The sequence below is a fragment of the Capra hircus genome, chromosome 7 (genome assembly GCF_001704415.2).
Source record: "Capra hircus breed San Clemente chromosome 7, ASM170441v1, whole genome shotgun sequence".
Classification (NCBI taxonomy): domain Eukaryota; kingdom Metazoa; phylum Chordata; class Mammalia; order Artiodactyla; family Bovidae; genus Capra; species Capra hircus.
In genome coordinates, this window is record NC_030814.1 from 103,000,402 (window position 1) to 103,023,215 (window position 22,814).

General features: G+C 50.7%; 1 protein-coding gene across 1 annotated transcript; it reads right to left on the reverse strand.

Moving 5' to 3' along the window:
- PLVAP (plasmalemma vesicle associated protein) lies at positions 1,498-18,338 on the reverse strand. The gene is made up of 6 exons (XM_005682121.3): positions 17,874-18,338; positions 10,317-10,413; positions 9,485-10,197; positions 7,513-7,573; positions 7,298-7,379; positions 1,498-2,153 (listed from the first exon to the last, which is right to left on the reverse strand). The coding sequence occupies exons 1-6, from the start codon at positions 18,240-18,242 to the stop codon at positions 2,147-2,149; spliced, it is 1,329 nt and encodes a 442-aa protein (XP_005682178.2). The 5' UTR covers positions 18,243-18,338; the 3' UTR covers positions 1,498-2,146.

Consider the following 22,814-nt stretch of genomic DNA (forward strand, 5'->3'; position numbering starts at 1 on the left):
CCCACCCCAGTCTAATTGGTATGATGTGATTTCCCTGGGTCCCTCTAATGTGCAAAATTTCCCTGGCTTCCTACTTATTTAGTGATCAGTGAGTTGAAGTGCTCCCAAACTGGACACTGATGCCCTAACAACTACCTTCCCACCAAAACTCCCCCTGAAAACACAAATGCCTGGGACTTTTGTGAAATTGTTCTGGAATAAGGAGTTCCTGCAAAACAGGCTACGGTTCCTCAGTTATTATCTGTACCTGGGGAAATCTTTGCAAACCTACCAAAAACAAAAGCTACGGGTAGACAATCTGCTTTTTCAGAAACCAATTTGTATTTACTGAAGAAACTGCCTTAAAATTTTATTTACTCTGACTGCACCGGGTCTTTGTTGCTACGCACGGGCTCTCTCGAGTTAGGCAAGCGGGGGCCACCCTGTCTTTGCAGTGTGCGTGGTGGCTCCTCTTGTGGGGGAGCACGGGTTCTAGGGCGCTCGGGCTCAGTAGCTGTGGTGCTCAGGCTTAGTTGCTCACAGCATGTGGGATCTTCCCGGACCAGGGATCGAACCTGTGTCCCCTGCCTTGGCAGGCAGCTTCTTAACCACTGGGCCACCAAAGAAGTCCAAGAAACTGCTTTTTAAATATAGGTATGTATATGTATAGCTGAGATCACTGTGCTGTACACCTGAAACTTTCACATTATAAATCAACTGTGTGTGTTGTGTGTTCAGTGGCTCAATCGTGTCCGCCTCTTTGCGACCCCACGGATGCCAGGGCGTCTCTGTCCATGGGATTCTGCTGGCAAGAATACCAGAGTGGGCTGCCATTTCCTCCTCCAGAGGATCTTCCCTACCCAGGGATTGAATCCTCGTCTTCTGCATTGCAGGCGATTCTTTACTGCTGAGCCACCAGGAGAAGCCCCAGTCAACTACACTACAATAAAAAATGAACAAGAAAGAAGCTGCTTTTTCAATTTCTGCTTAAAATTTTTTTTTAATCTATTTTAAAGAAGCACTAAATTCATATTATTGCTGTCATAATGTGGGGCTCTGTAGGCATTTCATATAACCCTTATTGATTATATGATTTTGCCATTTCTCTTCACATATAGAGATGCCTCGAGCTTCCCTGTTGACTCAGTGGTAAAGAATCTGCCTGCAAGGCAAGAGCTGCAGGAGATGTGGGTTTGATCCCTGGGTCCGGAAGGTCCCCTGGAGGAGGGCCTGGCAACCCACTCCAGTATGCTTCCTGGAGAATCCCAAGGAGAGAGGAGCCTGGCGCAGGCTAGAGTCGGACACCACCAAAGTGACTTAGCGTGCACATGGGCACGGAGATGGCCTGCGTCTTGAGGGAAGCTGGTGTCCACCCATGTTTGTTCCAGGTTGAAGGGTCTTCTGTTCTGGGGATGCTGGGGATGCGGTTTTGCCACTTGCATCTTAATCCTAGTTCTTTGGCCACTCAGAGCCTGTTGGTGCCTTTTCAAAGCAGAAATCATGACTCAGGAGACTTTGAAGGGTTTCAATAACATTTATGTAGTGCTGCTAACATTTATACGGGCCACAGGCAGGACTGGGTGAGGGGAAGAAAGGATGAAGGGGCAGCCCCCTCTTGGGCTCTGAGGGGGCCCCTGGATCAGAGACATTCCCTCTCCAGGGGGGCCTAGAAACTCTCAGGAGAGGACGACGGTGAATGTCTTCCTGTTCTCACTTCCTCAGACCTGGAGCACTACAATGCTCTAAACAAGCGGGATACGATGGGTGCCTTGGCCTGGGTGCACGAAGGGGTGTGACTTTGGGCAAGGGCTAGGCAGAGAGTGTGTGTGTGATGCCGCCATGCATCTCCGTGATGTCATTGCCTTGTCTCTGTGTGACGTCACCAAGCTGCCCACGTGACGTCAGTGCATCTGTGATGTCGTCACGGTGTTTAAGAGTGAGGGATTGTGTGGTGCGGGTGTGAGTCTGTGTGAGAGTATTAGGCTGTGCAGGGAGGGTGTGGGCGAGGGTGAGCAGAGGACGCAGGCCCAGGGTGCCCACTTTGGTGTGTGTGAGGGAGGTCGTCTGATGCCACCCTGGCTGTGTCCCACGCTGCGGGCGTCTCGCTGCACCTGGTCTCCAGACAGGTGAGTCGGGCCACCCTCGGTCAGCGGGGCCTGGAGCCTCCTCAGCCACTGGAGCAGAAAGGAGATGGAAATACAATAGTCAGTCAGGCAGATAGCAGGAGAAACCTTGCCTGGGCCTGCCTCTTACCTTGGGCCCCTTCTTGCTCCCAAGAACCCTAGGGGTCTTCCTGGTGTCAGCCACGAACTGGCACTTGCCACGGCACTGCCATCTACTTCTGCAAGGATTAAACCACGTGCTACTGCAGCTGCTGACCTCCAACACCCCCTGAAGGAGCTCAGAGGAGAAGGCAGAAATGAGGCACTCTGTGCTCCAGGAAGCTGGCAGGACAGGTCTTTAATAGTTACATAGTCTCAGAAGCTAATTTTATGAGCCCAATTCTTGTATCTTTTCATATCTAGAAAAGCACTAAAATCCTTCATGGTGACAACTGTTTCTCGTGACTAGCAGAAGCTTTCCACAGAAAAGATATGTGCTTGATCTCATGTACTCCCCTTTTGCCAAAATCACATATATACCGTCTCCTCCTTATTTCTTTGGAGCAGTTGCTCAGAGTTATCTGAGCTTCTGTCTCCTGAGCTGCAGCCCTCACATGGCCCCCGATAAAACTTAACTTGCATTTAACTTTGTACATTTTTTTTAGTCGACACCAGTATCAACCTCCCCTTAGATTTCATCTTGTTGAACCTCTGTGGGACTGACGTATGTGCCTGTCCATTATACAGCTGAAGAGACTGAGGTTCAGAGAGGCCACCTCCTGGTTTCTGCTGCAGTCTGTCTGGCTCTCCCCTTTGCTCCCTAAGAGCCTGAGATCCTGGGAGTTCATCCAAAGCCCCTGCTGCCCCAGTCCGCCCTCCACCCCGAACCCCCGACTCCCCAGGCAGGGCCTTAGTTTCCTTCTTTTGTCCATACAGAACTGACCTAGAGCCAGCCCCTCACTCATTCCCAGGAAAGTTCTTCCAAAGAGCCTGCCCCTTCACACAGGCTTTCCTGGCTCCTCTGCACCCTCAGGACAAAGACAGCTTTTTTTAAAGCCAAATCTTCTATATCTGGCATTCAAGGCTCCACCCACTCTGCCCCCAGCTCCCAGACCTCCCCACTGGGGAATCGAAACCTGTCCAAGCATCACCCAGATTCTCAGAGCCATCCCTTCAACTCTGCCCCTCCGCCTTGCCTCTGCAGGAGCGGTCCCACTGTCTGGAATGCCCTTCCCCCTCCTTGGTCTGGCAAAGGTTCTCGTGAGGGGTCAGAGGTTGACGCGGAGGCTGTTTCCTGATGGGGGAGGTGGGGGCCTCAGCCAAGTCCTGCTTCCGCTGGCCCCCTCCCTTCCTTCCCCGGCTCTTCCCTGGGGCCCCCACAGCCTCACGTTCGTAGATTCCACACCCCGCACCCCCAGCCCCGTCCCACAACCAGCTCCAGCCTCTGTCCTTCACCAGGATCCACTGGCTTTGAGCCAGCCCTGACAGAGATCAGACATCTTTAACCACTCCTGCTCGCCAGCCTGCAAGGGAGGGTCGTCCCTGGCCCATTTTCTAAGCCCCACTGCTCACCTGGACCAGGGCTGTCGGCTTCACCCTGGTCCCAGGTTCATGCCTTCACCCCGTAGAACAGCAATCAGAAAGAGCCTGTGAACACCTGAGTCGGGTCATGCCCTCTGCTGTTCACAGCCCCTCGCAGGGCTCCCAAAGTCCTCATTGCTGCCCCAAGGCCCTGCCTGATCTGTCCTGCCATCACCCTGACCTCACCGCCTCCCACTCCACTCCATCACTCCACTCCAGCCACACCTAACTCCTCACTCAAACTCACCAGGCATGGATGGTCCTGCCTCAGGACCTTTGCACAGTCTGCCTCACTGCCTGGGGCACTCTGCAGGGAATCCCTTCCTGGCTCCTCCCTCACGGTTAGTTCTCTGCTTAAGTATCACTCCTCAGTGAAGCCCGCCCTGACCCCTGGTGGAAAATTCCAACCTCTTCAAGCTCCCTCATCCCTTTTCTGTCTCACTCATTACCAAGGGGCCCTGTCATAGCTCATTCACCTGGTCTGTTATCCATCTCCCCTACTAGACTGGCAGTCATACAGGGGGTGGGAATTTGAATATCTATGCCTTATTCTTCCCTGTGTCCTTCGCACCTAATAGCTGCTCAAGAAATATGGGTTGAACGATAAAACGAATCATCATAGTGATGGTAGTGAACTTGAATTGACACTTGCTGTCTGCCTGGCTCACAGTCAGGGCTGAAGTCCCAACTTCAACCTTCCACACTGTGACTTTCTTCATCTTCAACCACAGAGCCCCTACACCAACATTTACTTAATATTTGTCTTTATGTCCATTGTGTGTTTTTTTAATTATATAAATTGATCTCCAAAGGAAGCTCAGTCTTACTAAGTAGAGGAAAGCTGGAACATTTGGCTTCTCTGGTGGCTCAGATGGTAAAGAATCTGCTTGCAATTTAGGAGACCCAGGTTCGAGCCCTGGGTCAGGAAGATCCTCTGGAGAAGGGAATGGCAACCCACTCCAGTATCCTTACCTGGAGAATTCTGTGGACAGAGGAGCCTGGTGGGCTATAGTCTATGCGTTCGCAAAAACAGTCAGACGCAGCTGAGAAACTGACACTTTCAGCACTTTTTTGCCACTAATAGAAAACCACATAACAATGTTCAGTTAAGAAGCATGACCTAGTTCTCAAGCCCAGCCATGGCGCAGGCCTGGATGTTCCCTTCCTCTGTGAGCACAGGCAAGCTGCAAGGATCTGGGATGCATGGGGGTGATTTAGCAACAGCACAGACTTTCTGGAGGCCCAGAAGGCATGAGTGGAAAAGCAATCAACAGTCTTCACCATGGGATGGGTGATTTGAAGCCTGCCTTGAATCTACCTCCCTATTGGGTGCCTGTAAAATTCAGATGTTACAACTCAGTCATTCACAGCTTGTCCAGTGAGTAACTGGATGAACTGGGACTCAAACCCAGAGCTGAAGACTCCAGCCTGACCGTCCCTGGCCCCTCTGTCAGAGGGAAGCAAATCAAGCCGGAGCCTGTGAGCCAGAGGCTCTTCCTGTGATCCTGCAGAGAGAAGCAGGAGGGGCCAGGCTTAAGCACACATTGTTTCCTCAGAGGGGAGGGGGGTGGGGTGTGTCACTTGGGGTAAACAATGTCAAGAGCTTCCCCATTCTCAGCTGGGACCCAGACACGCTTGGACGGTGAGCCTGGCTCCAGCCCTGAGTTGCTGACGCATGACCCAGGGCTGATCACTTCCCTGGGGCCTCAGTTACCTCCTCTGAGAAATGGGGATAATAATAGAACCTCCTTCCTTGCCATGATGGCTTCAGGCCAAGATGGAGAGAGGAAAGCTCTGTTTGTTCAAAAAGCGGGGTCAAACTCTAGTCAAAGAGTGAGGGGACCCGTTCTGCAAGGGGGGTGAGCTCCCCGCCAGGGGCAGTATGTAAGAAGAGACACAGTGAAGATGGAGCTGGGTGCGGAGAACTCTGGAGAGTTAGTGACAGACTTTTGGAAGTCGTTTGGATCCTACGGGCTTTGTTTAGCACCCTGGGGCTGAAACAGATCTAGCTTGACAGTAGCTGCCTGGCAAAACCTTGGACAGCACAGGCTTTGGGGTCAGAGGGATCTGAAAAAATCCCAGACGCTCCTCTGAGCCTCAGGTCATAAACTGCAAATGGAAAGCCAATCTTTGACTCCTAGGTCAGCAGTGTGGTCCTGAAAGGGGGGTGTAGCAGCAACCCTGGTGAGAGCACGGGGTGTCCTAGGGGCCGTGGCCTGAGTCACCTTCCCCATGACGCACAGGCTGTTGTCCAAAGGATGACTGGGCTCGGGGGCGGGGGGGGTGGCGGTGACGGGGGCAAAAGCATGGAGCTATGACCTGATCATGTGCCAGGCATCCTTGATGCTCTCCACTGAGGCTCTGGGTCCCTTGTTCCAGCCAGTTGTGGACAGCACTTTATGGCTGGCAAAGTATTTTCATGCCCTTAATCTCAGTCAGAGTGTGCGTGTGAGTGCTCACTTGCTCAGTCACGTCCAACTCTTTTGTGACCCCACGAACTATAGCCAGCCAGGCTCCTCTGTCCATGGAATTTTCCAGACAAGCATACTGGAGTGGGTTACCGTTTCCTACTCCAGGGGATCTTCCTGACCCAGAGACAGAGCCTGTATCTCTTGCAACTCGTGCATTGGCAGGCGGGTTCTTTACCACTGCAACACCTGGGAAGATGATTTCAGAGACCCTCACCCCCAAACAATTTTGACAGTTTTGTAGAGTTAGAAAGTGTGGCTCAGAAGGGTGGAGTGAGAGGCCCAGGGTCACCCTCAGACACTGCTCTCCCTCCTACCCTTCCTGGGCCACGTTCACTTCTGCTACCCTTGTCTGGCCACAAGGCTTTCTCCCCGGCAGTTCTTGCCACCTGCAGGGACTGTTCCCCTTGCCGTCCCCCAGGTCGGCTCCTGTCCGCCTTCCAGCTCAAAGATCCCTTCCTTCACTGAGGCTCTCCCTTGCCTGTCTGGAGTCTGATCGCCTAGGTTCACGTCCCAGCTCTGGCTGTGTTACCTGGGGCATGACACACAGCCCCTCCATGCCTCATTTGCTTCTTCCAGAATGTGGGGGTAACAGTAGCTCACCCACGGGTTAGGATTCTGAAGATTAAATGAGTTAAATGGGCGGAGTGCTTAGGACTATGCCAAGATTACAGTAAGCACCCAATCACGGCGGGTTTGGTGACTCTTCTTACCCTGCCTCCTTCATTGTCCCTCTGGCCCAATATTCAGAGGCTTTTCATGAATGAAACTGTGTGTCTTGGTCACAGCTCTGACCCTGGGCCCAGCATGAAGTGTTAGTCACTCAGTCGTGTCCAACTCTTTGCAACCCCATGGACTGTAGCCCACCAGGCTCTTCTGTCCATGGGATTCTCCAGGCAAGAATACTGGAGTGGGTTACCATTCCCTTCTCCAAGGGATCTTCCTGACCCAGGATTTGAACCTGAGTCTCCTGCATTGCAGGCAGATTCTTTACCATCTGAGCCACAAGGGAAGCCAAATGTGCCAGCACAGGGCCTGGTATACAGCAAGTGCTCAATTAAGGAAACAAAAAGTGTGATATGAGCCCCCACCCCACCCCAGTCCTGTACCCAGCCTTGCTCACACCCTGAGACTGCCCCATCAGCCTGAGACAGCGCAGAGCCTCACCTGGCTGAGACCAAGACGTTGCTGGCCGGGGCCCGCTGGGAATCCAGGATCCTTCTCTTGAATTCCTCCAGGCTAGCTGGGTCTGCCGAAAGAAGGAGGGGTCAGGCCTAACTGGGTGCCTTGGTAGCCCTGCCTCCAGGGCTAGGGATGGGCTGGCAATCCGGGATACAAGGTGGAATCTGCCCCCTGTCTTGGCTCTGCCCTCTGTCACTCACCGATAGGTGGAGGGTTGTGGGCAGGGACTGCAGGTCTTGGCCCAGGAATCGTCAACTGCGACTGTGGGAAGAAGAATGAAAGGAGGCTGGTGGAGGCCAGCACCCCCAAGCACAGGTCCTAGGGAGCTTCCTGCCTGTCTATACTCTTAGAGACTTGAGGTCCTTCCAGGGCAGAGAAACCGACAGATACCCATGGAAGAAGGACGGATATATAATCACCTGCAGCCATCTGCCCTGAAATGACTGGGAGCTCCCCAGAGACCCCATTCTGCAGGGGTCCTGCCTTGGCCTCCACTACAGCCTCAGTGCCGCCCTGACTCCGACCCGTGGCCCCAGCTGAGCCTACCCGGCCAATCCCCTGTCCCAGACCGAAGCTGACCTGCTCTGCAGACCAGCGGGACTCCCGCCCTCAAGGCCATCAAACAGCCCTGAAGGAGCTCCTCCAAACTTGAGATCCAACCAGTCCTGAACTCAGTTACCTAAAGCTGGGTCCTAACTTGAAAACAGAACCTCCCTTAGAATCAAATCCAATCTCAGTGACAGATCTGATCTATTACTTTACGTCTAACTCTGACCATAACCCATCCCCTAGACCCAGCCACTATGAAAAATCTACTCCACAACTTTATTCCCTGAGACCCAACCCTGTATTCCCCTATGACCACCCATAAATACTTTCCCAATACCACACTCAACCTCATCTCTACCTTAGACCTCAGCCTCTATCTGAGTTAGAATTCTAACCAACCTCAGCCCAAGATCAGTAGCCACCCAGCTTCTACACTAGACCCAACCCTGACCCTCACTGGAACCCTGGTATATCCCCGCTCTAATTCAAGATCACCTAATCCTTCCCTTCAAATGTATCCCAACACCAACCCAACTCAACCCCAACCAACCGCCCTAAACTCAGCTTAGTCTCAACTCCTAACCCATGGTCAATTCCAGCCCCAGTCTTAATGCCCGTGAAGTGCTGAATCTACCCTTAGCCCCAAACTTCTAATCATCTCTAGCCCATCAACCACCTATAGCAACCGAAGCCTCAACTCCAGCCTTACCTCAATGCAATCCCCAAACCACTGAAATCCTTGATTCGCTCTTCACTTGACCTAGGTACAATGACCACTCTGCATGAAACTTCTGACCCAACTTTTAACCCTTCCTCACAATCCACATTCCAAACGCAACCTAATTCTAAGACTAATGAGATTCTGCTCGCAACCCTTACCTTAACCAAAATCAACTCTAGACACGGGAGTCACCAGTAATTCACCTTGCTCCAACTCTAAACACAAGTTCAGCACCCACATCGAGCCTTTCCTGTGACCTGCCTTAACCCTCACGCTAACCCCAGTGCCACTCCCAATCCTTAATCCAGCACCCTCTGATCCTTCAGCTCAACTCAAATCCATCCCAACCCTGACACCAACACTGAATGAGTCCCTAATTCTAACCCTAAGCCAATTTTGAGGCCCACCGCCTTCCTAAACTCAACCCCAACCCTTATCTCTTTCTTAATATCATTCCCAATCCAAACTGCACTGCAGTCCTAATGCCAATAAAATCCTGTGCCAAACATGATCATAACCCTAAAGCCATTCTAGACTCATGGGCACCCATGTGTGGTCCCAGCCTCAAGTCTAAATCCACCCTCAATGTCTCAACTGTGTCCCAAAGGAATCACAGTTCTAGGTTCGCCCCTCACTCAACCTTCACCTGATGGACACCTCCGACTCCAGTCTTAACCCCATCCCCTTTCTCAGTGCTGATACACTTTCTAAGCTCTGCCTCAATCCTAACATCAGTGAAACTCTCAAGCGAGTCCTAACAAACCCAATCTACACTGGGAAGCCAACCTCAAAAAGAAGTTCAAAAAAAAAAGCCAAGTTCAAACCCAAGTTCAACATCACCATCAACTTGGCCTCCAGACCCGTCCCTCCAGTGCAGCCTGAATCTAGGGCCCCCTACCCACCTTTGCCGTGATACAGGTCTCCAGGGCTGAGCTTTTGACTGCCAGCTGTAACTTAAGGTGCTCGGCCTCCCGCTTCTTCTCCTCCAGCTCCTTGACCAGCCTGTCCCGTTCCTTCTGCAATGCCACCTTCTCCTCCAGGGCCAGCTGGGTCTGGCGGGCACATTCTGCCTGGAGCTTGACAACCTGGGCCTGCGCCTCCTTCTCCACCTTCTCCTTGGCCTCCTGACTGGCGCGCAGGCTCTGCTCGACCTCCAGTTTCTGGCGCTGGAGTTTCTCGTTCTCGAGGGTCACGCTGTCGATGCCAGCCCGCAAACTCCGGGCCAGCTCTTCCACCTTGGAGGTCATGATGGAGGGCAGGCTGTCGCAGGCTCTCTGGATGGCGGGCAGTTCCGAGCCGAGGGGGTGGTACAAGTTGAAGCCCAGGGTACTGAGGGTGCGCGGGATGATGGAGTCCCTCCAGAGGTTTCGCACATCCGTCTCAAACTTGTTCTTGTCCAGAGAGAGGCAGAAGGCCTGCACCTTCCGCAGCCGGTCCTCAGCCAGTTGCCGTTCCTGCTGCTGCTGGTCCCGGGCTTTGCTGCACTCGGCCAGCTGCTCCTCTGCCACTCGCTTGCCCACTGTCAGGCCGTCCTTGTCTTTGGTACATACCAGCTTCTCCTTTGCCAGCTCCACCTCCAGGGTCTTGGCTTTCTGGGTCAGCGAGAGGGCCAAAGCTAGGGGTATAGGACCAGAAGACTCAGGAAGGTCGGGAGTTGCCAAGGCACTGGCCGGGGAATCTTGCCACCTTGCGCTCCACAGCCCGTAACCCCGACTCCAACCCTCACCCACTCACCATCGCAGCTCCTGTTAGCTTCCTTGAGGTGTTCTTGGCACTGCTTCTCACTCAGGATGATGGCAGCCATATATCGCTGGTTGTTGATGTAAATCACCTGCCAGGTGGGACGCAAGACAGAGCTCAGTGTCCAGCACCTGTGGGGCCCCTGCCCCCAGGTCCGCCCAGACCCCTGGGACAGGGGACCCAGATCCGTCAGCCAGGTGGTCTGTGTTGGCACAGCTCACAAGGGCAATAGCTTCTTCGCAGGGGATGCTGGTCTGATCTTCAAGAGTTGTTACAATTATAGACAACGATAGACATTCATAAAAAAGAATGAAATTTTGCCATAAGTACCAACACAGACGGACCTGAAGGGCACCTGTGACAAAGACCAACACTGTATGGTATCACCGATTGGCAGAATCTAAAAAACACGACAAACTAGTGACTATAACAAACTGAAAGCCGACTCACAGACGCAGAGAGCAAACTAGTGGTTACCAGTGGGGAGAGGGAAGAGGGAAAGGCCAATATAGGAGTTGGCAATTTTTTTTAAATGGGTTATTATGGGATTATATGAAATCATGTGTGTGAAACTTTTGAAAATTGTAAAACATTATAGAATATAAAGAACCTCTCATTCAAAAAAAAAAAAAAAGGGTTAAAGAAAATTCCTCCCTTTCCCCTAGGCATTCTAGTCAACTAGGGAAAAAAAAAAGTTTTATGATTAATACTATTTGGCAATTATATAGTGATGCATTTTATAACCTGGAGCAATCTTGAAAACATTTACAGCCAATCAAAAATAGACGTTTAAGGGCTTCCCTGGTGGTTCAGTGGTAAAGAGTTCGGCTGCCAGTGCAGGGGAGATGGGTTCAATTCCTGGAAGACCCCAAATGCCAAGGGACAACTGAGCCTGCATGTCCCAACCACTGACGCCTGCATGCCCAGAGCCTGTGCTCTGCAACAAGGAAGACCACTGCAATGAGAAGCCCATGCACTGCCCAGAGACTGCCTGCGTGCAGCACCAAGACCTGGCACAGCCATAAAATAAGTAAATAAATGTCTTAAAAAAGAAAAAAAAAAGATTTTCAACATGGATGCTAGTATGGGCTGGATTGTGTCCCCTACCCCAGATTTCCATGTCAAAGTCGTAATCCTCAGGATCTCAGAACGTAAATTATTTTGCAGACAGGATCTTTAAAGAGGTGGTTGAATTAAGACGAGGTCATTAGGGTGGGCCTTAATCCGCAATGACTGCTGTTCCTATAGGAGGAAACCTGGACACCCAGACATGCACAGACGTGACATGAAGACACAGGGAGAAGGCAGCTGTCTGCAAGCTGGGGAGAGAGGCACGCAACGGCTCCCTCCCTGATGGTCCTGTATGTTAGTCACTTTAGTCGTGTCCGACTCTTTGCGACCCTATGACCTGTAGCCCACCAGGCTCCTCTGTCCATGGAATTCTCCAGGCAAGAATACTGGAGCGGGTTGCCACGCCCTTCTCCAGGGGATCTTCCCGACCCAGGGATTGAACCCAGGTCTCCTTCATTGCAGGCAGCTTCTTTACCTTTTGAGCTACTTGGGAAGGCCTAGAAGGAAACAATTATGCCTATATCTTGATCCTGCGCTTTGTGAAAATAAATTTCTGTTATTTAAGCCACCTGATTTGTGGTACTTTGTTAGGACATTCCTAGCAAACTAATACAGGTGACAAGATTATTTCACGGGAAAGATGATTCTTTTCAACAAATGGTGTTGGCACAACTGGACGGTCACATACCAAGGAATAAATTTGCACCCTAACTCACACCACATACAAAAATTAGCTCAAAACGTATCGAAGCCCTAAATGTAAGGGCATAAATGAAAAAATTCCATAGAAGAAAACTTAGGTGTTAACTCTGCACGAGTTTGAATTTGGCAGTACTTTCTTTCCTTTTCTTTTTAAAAAATATTCATTTGGCTGTGCCAGGTCTTAGTTGCATCATGTGGGTTTTTTTAGTAGCAGCATGTGGGATCTAGCTCCCCTACTAGGGATTGAACCCAGGCCCCCTGCAAAGGGAGCTTGGCGTCTTAGCCACTCGACTGGCAGGGAAGTCCCAGCAATGTTTTCTTAGGTATGATACTGAAACCACAAGCACCCAAAGAGAAAACAGCTAAATAGGACCTCACCAAGATTAAAAACTTTCGTGCCTCAGGGGACAACATCAAGAAAGGGGAAAAAAACTCATAGATGGGAGAAATATTTGCAAATCATGTGTCTGATGATGAGACTAGTAACCAGAATACATAAAAGCAAACTGTTTAGAAATTAATAATAAAAAGCAAGCCAATTGCAAAACAGACCTAGCGTCTGAACAGACATTGTTCCGGAGAAGACATACAACATGTCAACCAACACACCAACAAATATTCACCATCTTTAGCAGGAAATGCAAATAAAAACCATGATAAGATATCACCTCAGAATGATATAGAATGGCCATAAATAAAACAAAAAAGAAGGGACAAGTGTTGGTGCAGATTTGGAGAAAGAGAATTCTCAGTCGGTATCGGTGGAACCGTAAAAATAATGGAGCCACAGTGGAAAACAGTCTGGCAGTTTTCCAAAAAGCTAAACATAGAATTACACTGCTGTTGTTCCGTCACTTAGCTCTGTCTGACTTTTTGCAACCCCATGGACGGCAGCACGCCAGGCTTCCCTGTCCTTCACCATCTCCCGGAGTTTGCTCAAACGCATGTCCATTGAGTCCGTGATGCCATCCGACCATCTTGTCCTCTATTGTTCCCTTCTCCTCCTGCCTTCAACCTTTCCCAGCATCAGGGTCTTTTCCAATGAATTGGCTCTTTGCATCAGGTGGTCAAAGTATTGAGGCTTCAGCTTCAGCATCAGTTCATCTAATGAGTAACCAGGGTTGATTTCCTTTAGGATTGACTGGTTGGCTCTCCTTGCAGTCCAAGGGACTCTCAAGAGTCTTCTCCAGCACCACAGTTCAAAATCATCAGTTCTTCAGTGCTCTTTATGGTCCAATGCTCACATTCGTACATGACTACTGGAAAAACCATAGCTTTGACTATACAGATCTTTGTTGGCCAAGTAATATCTCTGCCTTTTAATACTCAGTCTAGGTTTGTCATAGCTTTTCCTCCAAGAAGCAAGCGTCTTTTAATTTCGTGGCTGCAGTCACCATCTGCAGTGATTTTGGAGCCCAAGAAAATAAAGTCTGTCACTGTTTCCATTGTTTCCCCATCTATTTTCCATAGAATTACACTATGACCCAGCAATTCTAGGTCTAGGTATATACACCTGAGAGCAATGGAAGTCTATGTTCAGACAGAAACTTGTACACAAATATTCACAGCAGCAGTAGACACAGTATCCATAAGGTAGAAACAACGCAAGTGTCTCATCAGCAGACGAACGGATAACGCGTGACCCAGCCACCCAGTGGAATGTTATTCTGCCACAAAAAAGGAATGAAGCTCTGACACCCGTGGTAACGTGGATGAACCTTGAAAACATCACTCTGAGTGTGAGAAGTCAGACGCTAAAGGTTATATAGTGCCCGCTTCTGTTTGAATGAAATATCCGGAATAAGTAAACCCATAGAAACAGAAAGCAGGTATGCAGCTGCTGGGAGCGGGGGAGGGAAGTGACTGCGGATACACTTTCTTTTGGGGTAATGAAATGTTCTAAATCAAACTGTACCGATGGCTACCCAACTCTGTGAGTGTACTAAAAATCATTGTTATGTGCATTTTTTTTCTTTCCTCTACATTTTTTTTTGGTTATGTACACTTTAAATGGGTCAATTGTATGGCTTGTCTATTACATTTTAACTTTACAAAGTTTTATAAATAACTTTTCTTTATAAACAAAGGGCATGCCTTGCAAACCTGGAAGCAGAAGCCTCTGTAGAAACATGACAAATAAAGGTAGGAGGGGGGTGAAGAAGGTTTGCTTTTCTCTCGCCTTCCTCCTTTCGGAGGCTGACCCTGCGCTAATGACCTGGGGGTGGGGGAGAACAAAAGGAGCTCTGAGGGTACTGCCCTGGTGGTCCAGTGGCTGAGATTCTGCCCTCCCAGTGCAGGGGGCCAAGGTTTGTTCCCTGGTCAGGCAACTAGATCCCACATGCCGCAGCTAAAGATCATGCAGGCCACAATGAAGATGGAAAACGCCGTGTGCCACGGCTAAGGCCCCACGCAGCCAAATTAATTCATTACTTTAAAAAAGAAAAGAGGGCTCTGGAAGTGCTGTTTTCAAAAGCTTTAACTACAGAAAGGCAAGATCTAAGGGTGTAAGTTGGATCCAAAGATGAAGTGAGAAAGAGGTTTTCTTCCAGTTGAAGGAAGTGGCTCCCCAAAATACAAAAGTTCTGTTTCTGTATAGGTTCCCAGATGCCAAGATGATGAGAAGAATAACACGTACTTAGAACTGATGCAATCTGATGGAGAAGGAAATGACAACCCACTCCAGTATCTTGCCTGGGAAACCTCATGGACAGAGGGGTCTGGCGGGCTACAGTCCACGGGGTTACAAAGAGTCGGGCTCGACTTAGTAGCTAAACAACAATAGCAAACACAATCTGGCAAAACAAAAAATTACCTTCTCTTGTTAGAGAGTGTTCAGGTACATCTTTCTGAAGCAAGTCAGGAGTCCCTCCCTCACTTTCTAGCAGCTGCCCTGAACTAAGAGGAACTCACTGATTAGTCAACATGGATTAACAACCTGAAGCGTTTTCTGGAATATTTGTTAGGACTTAAAGCCAGGAAGTGCTTAGACTACTGGAGTTACGTCAGAAAGACACAGGAGCCAGAATGCAGGATGCCTAGTGGCCTATTTCAGAATAATTTGACCATCAAAGAGATTATTACATACTGTATAGCACCGGGGGCTATCTTTAATATCCTATAATAAACTACAATGGAGAAAATAGGAAAAAATACATTAATATACACATATGTGTAACTGAATCACTTTGCTGTACAATAGGTATTATCACAACATGTAAACAAACTGTACTTCAATAAAATAAACTTTTTAAAAGATATTTTTACAAATTCTAAATACAGAAAATTCTGGGACTTCTCTGGCGGTCCGGCGGCTAAGACTCGCTACCGTCACACACATGGGGCTGCCGTGGCAAGGGTGGGGGCCCTTCCCCAGCATTAGCACTGACTTTCTGGGGATCCTTGGAGAAAATCCTGAGGGGTTCCAGGCCAGAAGAATTTGTCAGTTTAAAGGGGGAAAAAAGCTATGGTTTTCAAATTCAAAGTTGTGAAGATCCAGATTCTTAGATTTCTAATATTCTATGATGGGAGCATCTGGGATTCAAAGATGTGCCAGTCTATAACTTTACGATAAAAAAATAAACCAACCAAAAAAGGAACTTCCCTGGTGGCCCAGAGGCTAAGACTCCACACTTCGACTGCAAGGGGCGGAGACTCAATCCCTGGTTAGGGAACTAAGACCCCTGGGGTCGTGCTCAGTTGGGTCTGACTCTCTGTGACCCTGCGGACTGTAGCCGCCCAGGCTCCTCTGTCCACGGGATTCTCCAGGCAAGAATACCGAAGTGGGTTGCCATGCCCTCCTCCAGGGGATCTTCTCCACCCAGCGATCAAACCTGGATTTCTTGCATTGCGGGTGGATTCTTCACCACTGAGCCACCTGGGAGGCCCCAAGATCCCCGTGCAGTGGGACCAAAACAAAACAAAAAAGGAAAACAGAAGAAGAAAAAACAAAGCTATAAAACTTTACGATCCTGCGATTCCTAACAGTTCCTGGACCGGAAGGCCATCTGTGTCCTGAAAGATCCAGATGAGCCAATGGAACGAAGAAGACGGAGGGGGCTGCCCTGGCCTGGGGGGCTCTTGGGCGGGTACATGGTCCTGCCCTGAGGTCTGAGGAGGGCCTTGCCTCATGAAGGGTTCTGAGGGGGGACTTACCCCATTCTGGGGGTCTGAGGGGGACCTGCCCTGCCCTGGGGTATGAGACGGGGAGACACCACCTTGACTGGGCAGTTTCATGGGGGTGGGGCACGCACATCCTTCCTGCCCAGGGGCAAGGACTGGGTAGTTTGAAGCCCCAGAAAAGACATTTTCTTCCCATTTGGGGCTGTCCCCTGCCCCAAGCAGCCCAGAGACCTGCTGTGGGGAAAAGCGAGGCTGTCCCCTTATCCCCTAGCAAACTTCCCTTCCCCTGCTCACCCCAGCTCTCACCCCATTCCAGCCAAAGCCTGAAGAGGCGTCCTTATTCTCAGTGTCTGCTGGGAGCTGGACCTCCCCAGAGGAACTGCGTGTGAGAGAGACCCCAGGGGATCTTGTTGAGTGAGTTTGACAGGAGCTGAGGGTGTGAAATGGGAGATAGTCTCCACAAGACCCAGGGGTAACTGTTTCTGCTCACTTGCCTTTCCCTTCGCCAGGGGATCTTTCCAACCCAGGGATCTAACCCAAGTCTCCCTCATTGCAGGCAGATTCTTTACCGGCTGAGCCACAAGGGAAGCGCCGTTTCTGCTCCCCTGTCTCCCCAAAACCACTTTCTGTCTTCAGTTCAGTTCAGTCCAGTCGCTCAGGCGAGTCTGACTCTGCAACACCACGGACTGCAGCACATCAGGCTTCCCTGTCCATCACCAACTCCCTGAGCTTAATCAAACTCATGTCCACTGAGTGGGTGATGCCATCCAACCATCTCATCCTCTGTCGTCCCCTTCTCCTCCTGCCTTCAAGCTTTCCCAGTATCAGGGTCTTTTCCAGTGAGTCAGTTCTTCACATCAGGTGGCATTTCCCCCCGGCAAAAGGGTTTTAAAGCTTCTCCCTATCTCCTGGCATTCAGTGGCAAAATAACATTTCCAACATCCCGCCTCAGGCAGACCTGGGCCATTCATACTAATTATGAAGAACTCAACTTTCGTGGTTTATTAAATCAGCTCTTATTTGCAGCTAGTGTATGCCAGCACCTTCTGGGTGCTGTATACATATTAAGTATGTATATAGCATCTATGTCTGGTAACAGACTGGATGTCCAGTTCAACTTGAATTCCAGATGGAACACAAATCATTTTTTTTTCAGTCTAAGTATGTCCCAAATACTCTGCAAGAAGATCAAACCAGTCAATCCTAAGGGAAATCAGCTCTGAGTATTCATTGGAAAGATTGATGCTGAAGCTCCAACACTTTGGCCACTGGATGCCAAGAGCCAACTCACTGGAAAAGACCCCGATGTTGGGAAAGATTGACGGGAAAAGGAGAACGGGGCTGCAGAGGATGAGACGGTTAGATAATGTCACCGACTCAAGAGACTTGAGTTTGAGGAAACTCCGGGAGATAGTGAAGGACGGAGGAGCCTGGTGTGCTGCAGTCTATGGGGTTGCAGAATCAGACATGACTTAGTGACTGAACACAGCAACAAAGTCCCAAATATTGCATGAGATATGGAACAAAATACGCATCACTTCTCTACACGGGCTTGTCACGCAAAATATCCCCGTCTTCATGGATGAGGAAAGCGAAGCTCAGAGAGGTGAGGTGACCAGCCTGGGGTCCCCAGGGTGAGTGTCTAGCCTGCGGTCTTACCCGATCGGCCTGGCACTGGCGGAAGCTGGCATTGATTCGGTCCAAGTCTCGGCGGGCATTTAGCATCATCTGATTGATGGCATCCCTGGCGCGGGCGGTGAGGTTGAGCTCCTTGGACAGGTTGGCCTGGGAAGCCGTGAGCCCCACCACCTGGCCGTACAGGCCGTCGGCCCGGCGCTCGGTGGCCTGCAGGTTGGACTCAGTACTCACGTGCACGTTGCCGTAGACCATGAAGAGGACGAGGCCAAGGATGATGAGGAATTGGATGAGCGAGACGAAGAGGAAAAAATAGCGCAGATAGTACCAGCAGCCCCTGGAGCTGCTCCCGGCCCGTGAATAGGGGCTCCCGTGCTCCATCGCCAAGCCCATCTCCTCCCAGCGTCTGCCCCGTGTACCAGCGCTGCTCGGCTGGCTGGGCTGCTCAGGGTGGTGGCTGCTGCCCCTTCTAGACCTTGCCACGGCGGGGGGGAGGGGGAAGTGTTTATATTACTCTTCTTAATACTTCCTCTGCCTGGCTCCTTCCTGGCCAGCAGGAAATGGGGGCTGTGGGTTATCACAACACTCCCACCCCGGGCTGTGAAGGGAAGAGGGGAGGGCACCAAGGCACGTCTGGCCTCTCTGATTAACTACGGGTGGGGCACCGGCTGGAGTGGCCAGGCATCCTTGGTCTTACTGAGCCTCAGTTTCCCCTTCTGCCCTTGCTCTGTACCCAGAGCTGTTCTCAGCTGCGTGTGACGTCTTTTCAACATCCCCCTTGTGCGGAAGACAGAGACAAGCAGGGAGGAGAAAGGACTGTTTTGGCTGGGCGGGTGTTGAGTCTCGCTCTGGTCATTCACAGAGCTGGCCTTAACTCCCCTTGGAGAGGGCTGGCTACAGATGTGTGCCCACTCAAGGGACAGAGCTGTTACAGGAGCTGAATTGTGCAGAGCGCGTTGCCAGGGGCCAGGCACACACAGCGCTCAGTAACGGGCGCAGCTCACTGAGGGCTGATCTGTGGATGGTGGTGGCGGGGGCTCCCCAGGCTGCCATCACACCGGCTTACATGCCTGGCTCATGTAGGCATGTAGTAAGCGGAAGCAGCAGTGAACCTGGGGCCAGTGTGAGTTCCCAGGACGGGTTTCTCACCTCTGAGTCTCAGTTCCCCCTTCTGCATGGTGCCAGGCCCCAGGGTGGGGGAGGGGGCTGGGAGAAAAGATTTGCCAGTTGCTATTATAACACTACCACTTTCTGTTTGAAACCTCATTTTCCAGCTCTGTGAGATGGTGAATGGGAAGCACAAGATAGTGGGGGTCGAACTTCACTGTGGGAAGGGATTTAGGGACCAAGGAGCAAAGGATTCTGGGTATGCCCTCCTGCGCAACCCTCCCCCCCTCAACAGGCACTCTAGGTAAGCCTCCTCTGTAGGTGACACCAGAACCCTCCCCAAGAGGAGCGTTGAGAGGTCTTCAGTCTTGGGAAGACAGAGTGGGACTCAGACCCTAGCCCCAGGGGGTCAAGGCTGATAGGAGGGAGCGGCAGGGGCCAAAGGGAATGAGGCAAGGAGACGGAAAGGGGCTGGAACATGGGCGGCTGACGATAACGCAGTTGCTGTCCACTGCCTGCATGGGGGCATAGCAGGGTGAGAGTGGTGGCATGGGGAAACACCCGCCTATCAGCCAGGGTAATGGGGTGGCAGAGTTGTTGAGGGGGAGGGGTCCTCCAAGGTGATGTTCATCAAGGAGGCAGGAGTTGGGTGGGGAAGGAAGAAGTCCCAGCGGTGGGCAGGAAACCCCTGTCTGACCTTTGGCCTTTGCAGCTACCCATTGATTCCTGATTCCGGACCCTTCTCAGCCACTACTGGGAGGGAGGAGAGTTGGGGGCTGCAAGTGATGCCCAACCAGCTATTTCTCTAGGTTGGACAGGCGCACCCAGAATCCCCTGGAGCTGGGTGGGAGGAGGAGATCGTCCCTCTTCATTAACGGGGGCCATGCGGGCACAGGGAATCCATGGTCTCACTGTAGGCCTCCAGCGTTATGTTCTCGCTCTGCCACCTACTGCTGTGTGACCTGGGACAAGCGACTTCTCCCCCTGCGAGCCTCGGTTTTATCCTAACAGTCAGCAGTGAAACACTTGTCTCAGTGCCTGGCACACAGTCAGCCTTCATAAACAGTGGTGTTTTTTAAAGGTGGGGCTGGATCATGTGGAGCCTCTGATGCTGGACTGAGCAACTGAGACACAACGGGGGACAGTGCCCCAGGCGCGGTTGCCCTGGTCCTGTGGGATCACCGGGGGGCAAGGGGGCATGACAGGGGGAGAGGCTGAGTGACAAGGGTCCAGTTGAGAGCTCAGGCATGGCGACAGTGTCTGGAGGTGTTGCAGTCTTGGTATGAACTCAAGATCCTGGCTATTCTTCATCTTATGTCGAAGACGCTGCACATAAGTACGTATGAATATGGTATCTCTCGTCAAGAGAAAAGATAAGCAACCATAAACTCCCAGAAAACTGACGGAACTGACAGTACCGATGTCTACAATTTTGAGCAGTTGTTACAGTCTAAGAACAAGAGTTTGAAATCTACACACAAATGGCTTTTGGGTCAAGCTCAAAAATAACACTCTTTCTGGCGATTCGGTCTCACAACATAGATTTGTAACGTTCCTTTTTCAGTAAGTTTTTTTTTCCTCCAATAACTTGTTTTTTAAAAAGTTGGATTTTCTTTTAACGGAAACGGTAACGATGAAACATTTTTTTGCTCAACATTATGACTTTGAGATTGCGGATTCCTTTGACCACTGTTTAGGTTTTCAGCACATTTATTTTATTATCATAATAATTATCAAGGGGCACTTGGAATGCTTCTAAATTTTTTTGTTGCAATGAACAGAGTAAGATTTGAAGTCAAATCTCTACAAGTGAAATTGCTGGGTGCTAAAGCAATAACATTTTATATTTTGACAGCTGTTATCAATTTGTCCTCCAAAGAGGTTGTTTCCATTGACACCCTTGCCAGCAGTGTCTAAAATTTCTAAAAACAGACTCTTTTGAACACTTTCTGCCTGCATTCCTGGCCAGAAAATTCCAGAGGGGGGAGGTGAGTAACTGGTCCTTGAATTCACATGAGGTCAAATACATCAAATGATGGGAGAGTTTGGTTTTTTCCTGAAAACCATTTGTCATAGTCACAGGAAATTTTGTGTATGAATCTCTCTGAATTCCCTTGAGGGGTCATCATAAAACCCAACACCAATTAAATTTTTTTTTTTTTCTAAATCAAAAACAATCCATTTGGCTTCATTTGATTGTTTGGTCAGAGATGGGAAAACTGTCACGAGGAAGTCAATTTCATGTCACTCTGAAGGCTAAACACTGAAGTCCTCAAGGAGACACAAGGTTCTTTAAAAATTCTCACGGAACTTCAGGAAGGTTCAGGAGGAAGTGATACTTCTGGTGAAGTAAAATTTCAGCAAAGTTCAGAACACCCTCCACGTTTTTGCCAACGTCTTCGGGTTTTAATTGCAAAGGAAATGAAGTTTGCGACTTTGGGCATTGACAGAGGAGGCAGAGAGTCCTTTGGAGGGGAAGAGCCTGTCCTCTTTGGGCCTTCTGGTTGAACAACTGGGACTAGGGGCCAACAAGATCAAGTTGCGGCTGTGCCCAATGCCCTCCACCCAGATTTTCCCTTTCCATCCTCGCCAGCACCCCTCACCCCGCCCCACCGACTCCTGTTTCTGCAGCCGGGGAGGGATCCCGGAGTGCCCATGAACAGGGAGGCCAGGGCAGGGACCTGAGAGAGAGGACAAGGTGGAGACACAGAGAGCAGACTCAGAGTCGAGACAGATGGAGACTTGGAGTGGTGATTAGACAGGTGGAGACCGGGGAACAGGACACAGCAAGGGCAGGCTGGGGGCGCTGGCCCTGTGGAGTGGGAGGCAGGGCAGCTGGGGGATTCCTAGTCCTGGCCTGGGACTGGGGTCTGTTCTCTCCCAGCTGCCGCCGGTCCTCATCCACTCCCTGCCCTTTGGCCTCCCCTGGGGATCCGCAGCTTCCAGCCTCCCACCTCCCTCTTTTCTCCCAACTCTGACACCAGATCTGATGATTCCCTTTCGGCTCACACACACCGCATGGCTCCCTGTTTCCCTGGAGCTGATTTTCAGCGATCTGGCAGTTATGACCAAGGTGAAATTAGCAGAATGAGTGAATAATAACGATAATATTTTAGGTTTCGTATACAGCGCTGAGTCCAACCCTTTGTGTACATCAGCCCTGGACCCCACAGCTGCACAGTGAAGGGTCTTAAATCCCCGGGGCCGCAGACAAAGCGAGGCCAGTGTCAAGACCTAGCTGACTCCAGAAGGAGAAGCTGTTTCCTGCTCATTTCCGGATTTACGCCAGAGTTGGAGGTGGGGCAGGGGGCAGAGGCGGAGGGTGGGGTGAGGGGGAGCGTGTCTCAGACCCATCCTTCCAGCCTCACAAGTTCTGGGCCCTCAGCCAGCAACTAGGTCTGAAGACTGGGGCGACCCCTGGTGGTCGGTAGCGGAACAAAACTGTTAAGACATCCCTCTCCTCAACCTCATTTCCTGCTTTGGCGCGAGGGATGGGGTCCAATTCTCCCTCTAGGAGGACCCTCTCCTCAACCTCATCTCCTCCTTTGGCGCGAGGGATGGGGTCCAATTCTCCCTCTAGGAGGACCCTCTCCGAGTAAAGGCTCTTAAAGCCACCTCTAAGGTCTGCAAGGAGATCCAACCAGTCCATTCTGAAGGAGATCAGCCCTGGGATTTCTTTGGAAGGAATGATGCTAAAGCTGAAACTCCAGTACTTTGGCCACCTCATGTGAAGAGTTGACTCATTGGAACAGACTCTGATGCTGGAAGGGATTGGGGACAGGAGGAGAAGGGGACGACAGAGGATGCGATGGCTGGATGGCATCACTGACTCGAGTTGGTGATGGACAGGGAGGCCTG